This window comes from Strongylocentrotus purpuratus, unplaced genomic scaffold (genome assembly GCF_000002235.5).
Source record: "Strongylocentrotus purpuratus isolate Spur 01 unplaced genomic scaffold, Spur_5.0 spur5_scaffold_9, whole genome shotgun sequence".
In the NCBI taxonomy this organism is placed as follows: domain Eukaryota; kingdom Metazoa; phylum Echinodermata; class Echinoidea; order Camarodonta; family Strongylocentrotidae; genus Strongylocentrotus; species Strongylocentrotus purpuratus.
This window is the reverse complement of record NW_022145615.1, coordinates 19698269-19707405: the sequence shown is the minus strand read 5'-3', so window position 1 is coordinate 19707405 and position 9137 is coordinate 19698269. Positions and strand designations below refer to the sequence as shown.

At 36.2% G+C, this 9137-nt stretch overlaps 1 protein-coding gene across 1 annotated transcript; it reads left to right on the top strand.

Annotated features, from left to right (window-relative positions):
- The first annotated feature begins 3418 nt into the window (after positions 1–3418).
- On the top strand, positions 3419–7016 carry LOC105437263 (40S ribosomal protein S17). Its single transcript, XM_030977192.1, has 4 exons — positions 3419–3462; positions 4363–4514; positions 5233–5404; positions 6652–7016. The coding sequence occupies exons 1-4, from the start codon at positions 3460–3462 to the stop codon at positions 6724–6726; spliced, it is 402 nt and encodes a 133-aa protein (XP_030833052.1). The 5' UTR covers positions 3419–3459; the 3' UTR covers positions 6727–7016.
- Positions 7017–9137: the final 2121 nt, after the last annotated feature.

Below are 9137 nucleotides of genomic sequence, written 5' to 3'. Positions count from 1 at the left end.
GGGGGAAGCGGAGGAGAGAAAAGGGCCCTAGAGGAGGATAAGAAGAAGGAGGGGGAGGAAGATGAGTGAAGGGACGAAACAAGGAGTTGAAAAATCATATTTTAAATATTGGCTATAGGGAGGCCTATTTAATGAGGGGGGGGGGGGAGGGCGTGGTCGCGTGGAGTGTTTTTCTTTTTTTTTGGGGGGGGGGGGGACTACAGCCCCATACCCCCTATGCGACCTCAATCAGGAAAAATGAGCCAGGAATAACAAAGTTCTGTTTGTTTAAAATAATGCTTGCATTTCCATAATTTGATTAAACGAGTTAAAGGTAAAGACCAGTAATATGGTCATGCGATTGCATTGTGAAAGAAACGTTGTGGAATCGATCAGAAAAGGTTGATCATCTAGCATCTAGCATCTGCAAGGTTCTGGAATCGTCAAAATGATAAGAAATTTGGCCCATTCTTCGTAAAGTTACAAGCACTATACACAGAAATATGTATATGGGACTACCCTATATCTCTCACAGACCATGAGAGAAACAAATTTTCCAAATATATGAATTAGTAGGCGGTTTCTCGGCAAATTTTTATTATCATGTATTAGTCAAAACATATTCTTTCACATGATTAATGAGAGCTTCCATTTCATTTTTTGAAATTGGGGCGTTTCCAATACTGGTCTTTACCTTTAAGTTCGTTTTCACTGGCTGCCTGCCGTAGAATCAAACAAAGTTGATAAAAGACAACTCCGTTTCGTTGACGATCAGCCATGAATTCGTCTTCTTTGTGCATGGCTGATCGTCAACAAAACGGATTTTAGTCTTTTGTCAACTCTGCTTGTTGCTACGGCAGGCAGCTAGTGAAAATGAACTCGTTTAATCAAATTATGGAAATGCAATCACATCTGTAAACAGGCAGAACTATTAGTCCTGGCTCAAATTTGAACTTTCTAGAAATCTTATTAATTCAGATCCCGCCCGCCAAATGACTTTTGGGTTTCCTCTCTTCAAATTGTTTTTATCGGAAATAGGCATCATATGAGTTGCACCAAATCAAAGAAGAGGATCTAAGCTTTACAATAATTATGTGTAATTTATTAATTATAATTGTGATTAAAACATCGATAATTCTCGTTTTCGTTTTTTGGGGGACGCACTGTATAGGTCTTGAAAGAGTGTTTGTTTCAATTGCATGTAGTTTAGACTTCTACCGACCTCAAAATAATAATAATAACTTTTACTTATATAGCGCTTTTCATAAAACTTTATATCAAAGCGCTTTACAATACGATTAAAACTAAACAGAGTAATGACAGGCAAGTGAACAAATTTAAAGTGAAATTATGAAACATAAGATAACAAGGTAAGGTAACAATTTAAGAACTAGGTTAAATATGCATTTTCCATTAGGTAGGTATTTAATTTTGATCTAAACAAAGTAATATCAGAAATGCAACGAATGGAGGCTGGAAGAGAATTCCACATTTTTCAAAATCTTGTATGCAAGCTTTCGTCCACTGTGTACTTCTGATTATAACTGAAGCGAAGATGAATAGCCTGAGTCCCTATAGGCTATATTTTGTTTTTAATATTAGTTAAAGTTTATACCTTTTTTAACCAGATGAATTTTTTTCACCTTTCTTGACCAGAATTTTGTTTCAGACTCAATAATTATGAGCAGCATCTCATTTGATGTTGTGTCATGTTTTGCTATATACAGCTTAAAAATGTTCAATCTGAGTGTTCGTTTGTGCTCTTTTTGTGCTTGTTATTTTGTTTGTAATCGCTTTTTTGTTGGCAGGGGGGGGGGGGGGAATCTGCAAATTTTAAGAAATATTATTATTAAGCTTACTTTGAATAATGTGTTAGATCAAAACATAATACACCCTTAATATTGAAAGTTGAACGTAAAATGTGTAAAACAATTTTATCTGTCTAAAGAATGATGTGTAAAGTATAACACTTCTGATTGGCTTTTGATTGATACTGAAATTACGAATGCGTTATAATAAATCATAAAACAATTGCCTGGGGATAAGCAATCAAACAGCACTTACGAACAAGCATAAGAAACACAACCACTTAACTACCGGCAACAACAAGAACAACAGATACAACACAACTATTTTCCCTGTCCTTTATTCATATATATATATATATATATTATTATTTTCAGGGGGGGGGGGTCCCTTGCCCTCTTCTTGAGGAGGGGGGGGGGGTAGGGTTGCATGATGTCAGTTTGTGATTATACGTCAGCTGTCCAACCATGGGTTTTGTGTTCATTGGCAATAAATGGAAGGGAAACAAAATTTGATACTTTATTTTCATCTTGAAAACCCAAAGTTTGTAGCACGCTTTAGTTGAAGAGTCTTTGGATCAGGTTTTTATTTATCATATGTTTAAGTAAATCCAATCCTGATTCTATGAAATGATTTGATTTGATTCGATTAGATTTGATTTGATTTCATTGACTCTTTCGACCCCCTTTCGGAGTATATTAGGCCTACAGTTTAAAAAAAAATTAAACAAAATTAAAAACAAAAAATATCAAGACGTACATGTACTATAAAATAAGAAAAACAATACTATTTGTTTATAAACTACAGTAGATAAACATTACAAACAATAAAAACATTTATTACAAGTTTTAAGTGTTTTAGGAAAGCTATAGACATTACAATAAGGGATACCATATGTGATTGATACTTTTTATTTCAATAGTTTTTTTTATTGATTCCAAACAATATAAATCAATATTAAAAATAAAATACAGTTGTTTTTTCATCTTGACATGAATTCAAAACATTTTCATTATATAGATTGTACGATTGATGAAAACAAAAATGAAATCAGTTGTAACATAAAACAAATAACCCCATCCAACCAAACAGACTACTACCCTCCCCCTTCCCCCCCCCCCCACCCCTCCCCCACCTTGCGACACACACGTCTGTAAAAAAAAAAAATTAACACCCACAGACTAAACTATAATATACATGTAAAAAATAATTATTTACAGGTCGAGCCGTTGAGGTGGCTTAATTACACTACCACTACATGATATTACTTCCTTTCATACACACTTGTTTGAGTTATTAGCTAAGTGAGAGAAAATGCTGCACAATTTTTCTGATTAGTTTTTTTTCTAGCGCAGCAGTGATGGGTGCATGCTTCTCTTTTTATATAAGTGCCCTCGTAAGTGAAGCCCCCCCCCCTTTCCACTTTGAGTTATTTTTTCGTCGCCCCCTGGTATTAACTGTAATTACTATTAAGTCTCATGGCAACTTACTTATTATTATTATTATTATTATTGGTTTCGTTTTTTCCAGAACTGAAATCTATTAGAATAGAATGCAATGTAGAGTCCCTTTTTATAGATCTACCCCTCATCACATACAAAATCTAAAAATCTAGATCGAGGTTAGAGCGCCACCTACAGTTGATTGGCCTCTTGCTTCAACGCTGTAATCAAAATGGTTGGTGAAAATAACCCCGAAATTATATCCTTATGATCAGAGTTATCATGGCCTTTGACGCATTTGATATTGAAACGAAAATAAAGCTATTTATTTTAGTTTCTTCTCATTTAAGCCCTTTTTTGCCATTATGTCATACTCGCATGATTTTTTTTATTAATGTGGAGATGTGTTGTCCGTAAAAGAAAGTTTCCATATTCAGTCCCACGTATAGGGATCGGAGGTTTGCGTTGTTGTATTTGCAAAGAATAAAGTTGTGTAGAGTATGCGGAGGCGATGTTTTCTTCTTCTTCTTCCAGTATAGTACAGTCCGCCGTTGGCGTATTATCGTACCTTGTGTTTGTCAAGTGCCGAGTGTACAGTGCAAGTAAAAGCCTAAACAAATTACTTGATAAGACATTAAGTGGAGTAACTAATTATGAAGTGTTAATAAGTTATAATACAGAGTCTAGGTCTAGATCTAGGTCTTCTTACCAAAGTAAATGCTGAACTGTCTGAAGTATGAATTGACATCGCAATTTGCATTTTGATTGTGACTTGTGATTGTTGTGCCATATTGATTTTTAAGATGCAAATTAAATTATAAACCATCCACTCCCATACCGAATAACAAAACTCATGATGAATTAATATAAAGTTACATATTGAAACCAGGTATGATTTACCTGATCAGTAGGAACACTGGTTTGAGAATGAGGGTCGTCCGCTTACGAAGACAATCCTTATTCTCAGACCAGCGCCCCTACTGCTGATGGCTAGACCTCTATCTGGAACTCCATCCGAAAAAACATGAATAGATCTAGAGTCTATAGATCTAGACTTCAAAGCGATGTGTTTTCACATTCATGAAGATGATCAATTCTATAATTTCTAATTTTCTACTCATGATCAAATTTGCAGGGTCGTGTCCGGACAAAGACGGTGAAGAAGGCTGCTAGGGTGATCATTGAGAAGTACTACACCCGCCTTACACTTGATTTCCACACAAACAAGAGAGTATGCGAGGAGATTGCCATCATCCCCAGTAAACGTCTACGAAACCAGATCGCTGGGTAGGTATTCAACTTAGTTTTATTGATGAATAGGAATAATGTCATCAAAAGGAAAATAGAATTAGAAAGAGAACATTCAAGCCGTCATTTTGATTCAAGCAGGATGAATAAATTGGGTTAGAAACATTGATGTTAGAATAGGGCAATTCCACGGTAACGGAAGGACACTCAGACAAGATTTTTGAACTTCAGGTTCATACTAAAAGAAATGTTTTATTAGTATGTATTAAACTATGGGGAACAAAATGTGTTTCAGTCAAGTGGAAAGCTTCATCAACTTCACAAAGTTTGGATAAACACTAATTAACTGGAAAAACCATGTCCATTTTTATGTCCTTCCGTTACCGAGATAATTAATATGCACATTCTTAAACTACTTAACTATAATGACAATTTTTTTGGGGAGAATTAAAGGCACTTATATAGGTATTATATCTGTACTGTTTCACATCTTATACTAATAAAACAGTTCTTTTAGTATGAACCTGAAGTTCAAAAATCTTGTCTGAGTGTCCTTCCGTTACCGTGGAATTGCCCAATAGTAAAACGGCTTTCTAAAAAAAGTATTAAACAGCAAGTTAAATCTGTTTTTACTTCTGAAAGGTATTTATTGATAATGATATTGATATTCTGGGTTTATAAAGTGCGTAATACAATGATGCATTTAAAAGTACAGCATCTGACCGGTAGGAATTGTGCACTCCACATTTTCCTGCAGATTCGTGACACATCTTATGAAGCGTATCCAGAAGGGTGCTGTCCGTGGTATCTCCATCAAGCTCCAAGAAGAGGAGCGTGAGAGGAGGGATAACTACGTTCCCGAGGTCTCCGCCCTGGAACAGGACATCATCGAGGTCGACCCTGACACCAAGGACATGCTCAAACTCCTGGTGAGTTCAAGTTGTATGGATAGGTTTTTCTGTCTCTCTCACTCTTGCCCCATAGGGTCCATACCATGGCTCAACACCACTGGAAAAAATTGATATCAAATGTTTCTTCTTTTGATCATTTTTGTTTTTGGTCAAGATAAAAAACAAAAAGGCACACAGGTCTGTATTCTTTTAAAATTTAAACCTGATGCTGGGTTTAGGCTTTACAAGGAAGATTCTGAGGGCTATTTTTTCCTGTTGTTAAACATGATTTTAGACCCAGCGTCACATTTGTGTTTTTCATTGTTAGAACTTCTTGATTCACTTTGGTTGATTGTTGCAAAAACTCCTCCAATATAACTTTTTGCTCTGTAACTTGCTATGCCTTTAACTCCTCCTCTCTTTGACTTCTTTGAGATTTCATAATGTCTTTCCGTCTCTCTTTGAGTGTCTCATCTTGAACCTTTCTCTGCCCTCGTATCTTCTGTTTGTACTCCTTGTCTTCCAGTTGCAGCCATTGTTGGAGTTGCTATTTTGTAACAAAAATGAAGTTGTGTGTACACTCCATTTCGCATATAATTCATAGATGGCATCAATCGTTGTGGGATTTTCTTAGAATAATAATTTATAAATGGAGAGTTCTCAAAAAGATGCCATTGATAAGGAAATCTAGGCTTTGTTAATTGAAAAAAATCCTGTTTAATATGTAGATCATTACATACATTTCAGAAATTAAAGTGGCCCAGTCTGTAAATCTGTAGGTTTCTAAACAGGATCTTGCTTTCGTGTGGTGTTGCCTAACCTAATATCCCTCTTTACATGGTTGAAACTTTCGTTATGAATGCATTACAGGTGAAGTCCTGGCAGAGTAGACGGGGCATTGCAGGAGGGGTGTTGGTGATACCCTCCTCCCCTCCTCCCCCCCCCCCTCCCCCCATTAACATTATCTGTTTGCAAATTTTAAATCTTATAGCCAAATCCCATGACTTTTTTTAAATGCGTGCGTGTGTGTGGGCGTCAACAAATACAAGTCTGTGGTCCTTACCTTTTTGAGCAAAACGCTTTTTGAAAATTAAAATTAACTTTTCATCAAATTTGTTCACACAACCTCCCCACTCCTTTTGAAAATGGTAGTGACAAACCCATTCATAGATGCCCCAAGAACAACAAAGTTCAAACAAAGTAATAAATGTGGCAAACACTGGTTAATCTGTAACACTTGATCAAGGTCATTTTCTTTTTATCTTCATCTTTTTCCATTTTTGTAGGATTTCAACATCACCAACCTCCAAGTCACCGAGCCAGCAGCCCCTGGAATGGCCTTCCGTGGTCCTCGCCTCTAAGCTACTTCTCACAAACAATCTTCAAGTACTCAAACTTCAGTCATCTCAGATATATGATCTTGGAGTTGTCTGTATAACAGCAATCCAGCACAATGAAGCTCCCATCCCAGCACACCCGATACCAAGCGATAAAGCGTCAAACTCACTTCGCCACGGGTAGTTTCCACCTTGTCACCGTCATCTTAGAGGTGTTGTGAACAAGTGAAGAACTTTGTGATCTATAATCTACCGTGGCATCCACATGGAATTCTCAAATAGAATAAAGTGACACAGTTCAACCCAGCTGTAAACACATGCTGTCATGTTTACTTATTTTGTGTTTTGGTCAGAGTTGTTTTGTCTGGAAAGAGATAACTTGGTATTGTATGGATGAATGGAGTGAATAGTTTAAATAATGACAAGAGATTCATATTCATTGATTGATGCAGTAATTATTATTAAAGCCTCTCAAGTGTTGGGGGCCCACAAAGTATCAACAACATTTGATAACAAGATATCACTTAAATGTTATAATAATGTGAAAGAGGATGCTATTTAACACACAATTTTGCAAGGATTTGATGATGATTCACAACATTTGTATGGCGCCATTTATCTGTTTAAAAAAACATTCAAAGGATTTTCAAAATGAATGTCTTTCAAGCTGAATATTGATAAAAAAACACAGAATTAAGGTTTTGTGTTGTTCGTAGGGAACCTACTCTTTGTATTCTTTCATCAATATTCGTCTTCAAACAAATTTATCTTGAGAATCATTGCAGAATTCATTGTTCAATGTCATCTTCTTTCACTTCATTGTACAATTGAAGTGAAGTTTTGCCGTCAAATTTTTGGGGCTCCCAACACTTTAGAGAGGCTTTAATAACAAGACCACTTCATATACTGGAGAATGAGAATATATTCTTGGGAGAGAAGTGTCAACTTTATGTCTTGATGAATGAATCTTTATTTCGAAACGATCATTTCACCTACTGCGGTAACACATTTGATATTGATGGAAGGGATACTATCTGGCTCATACATGTATACATCGCTCAACAGACATATAATTTGCATTATCCCTGTGAGACCAGATAATATCTGAAAGAGCAGACATGTTTTAGAGAGAGAGGGAGGGGGGGGGGAATGCAGAGCAGAAGAAATTGTGAGAGAGAGGAATGTACAAGTCTTTTTCATAATGGAAGAGAGGGAGTGTAGGAAATTAAGGATGGAGTGAGAAGTGAGAACTGATCAATATAAATGTGACAAAGTTTTGAAATTACTCCCATACCTGATATCAACGGTTTTCAGAGTTATTGCATTCTACAATTTCATTTTTGAAAAAAAAAAAAAAAAAAAAAGCACACTCGACTTGGATAAGTTTTCTTGATTTTCGTTCTCCCTTCATTTCTCTCGAGATGAATTACATGTATTATCATTTATGACCATGTCCAATTGCCAAGGGGGAGCTTTTATGAAAAATTGCTTTGTTGCTTATAGCTTTCACTTCCTGAATTCCATATTTGAACCCTATAAACCAAAACTATACCTAACCCTAAACCTACTGTAATCTTTTATGGCAACCCTGACCCTTGCTATACACTTATGTTTTTACAAAACGCTTACAGAAATTGTCGCTCACTAGAGCAAAAGTTGGAGCATCAAAGAGAGTGTTGAGATCATATGAAAATGAATGTGAGCTTTCCTCATTATTTCATGTGGAGGAATGTCAGTACATCGATCAATGTCATTTGTTCTTTCTTTGTTCGAGTGGTTGACAACTTCTGTAAAGATCAGTCAATGCTGGTTGAGAGCCAGTCTACTATATTATCGGTAGACTGGTTGGGGTTGTCTAATGCCCATGTCTAATATCCATTTTGGGGGGCAGCAAAAAAAAAATAAAATAAAATTAGTGCTCAGCTACCATGACAGTGCACGGTACCAATAAAAATATCGAGTGAATAAACCATACATTAGTAGTTTTAACGGGAGCTTGCGGCGCATGTGGAAAATTAATGCGAGAACCCCCTCAACACCCACCCCCAAAACGCCACTAATTTGTTTCCTTCAAGAACTGCTCCCAATGCCCCGACATCTACATATTTCATATAGACACTTTTCATAAAATGCATATACTTCCCCACCCCACACATCCCTAAGCTACAAAATCCTGGGGCCAGTTTATTGAATGTCAAAATTAATCTTTTACAAAACTACTCAGAGAGGCCATGATTGCACCAGGGACTCACAACTCTCTGGTTGCACCACTGCCCCGAAATGCCATGCAACCCTCAATAACTTAGGCCCCCAAGTAAAGGATTGAGGATATCAATAAATATTTTTATTATTAAAAACGAATTCTTAACTTTATTTGTATAATTATATAGAAAGTTATATATATTTGTTTAAAATAAGTAGAACCATGCAGGTAC

Excerpts from the sequence above, each read along its gene's own strand:
- LOC105437263 (XM_030977192.1), top strand. Across the intron at positions 4,515-5,232 it reads CTACGAAACCAGATCGCTGG|ATTCGTGACACATCTTATGA; the intron begins GTAGGTATTCAA and ends ATTTTCCTGCAG. Across the intron at positions 5,405-6,651 it reads AGGACATGCTCAAACTCCTG|GATTTCAACATCACCAACCT; the intron begins GTGAGTTCAAGT and ends CCATTTTTGTAG.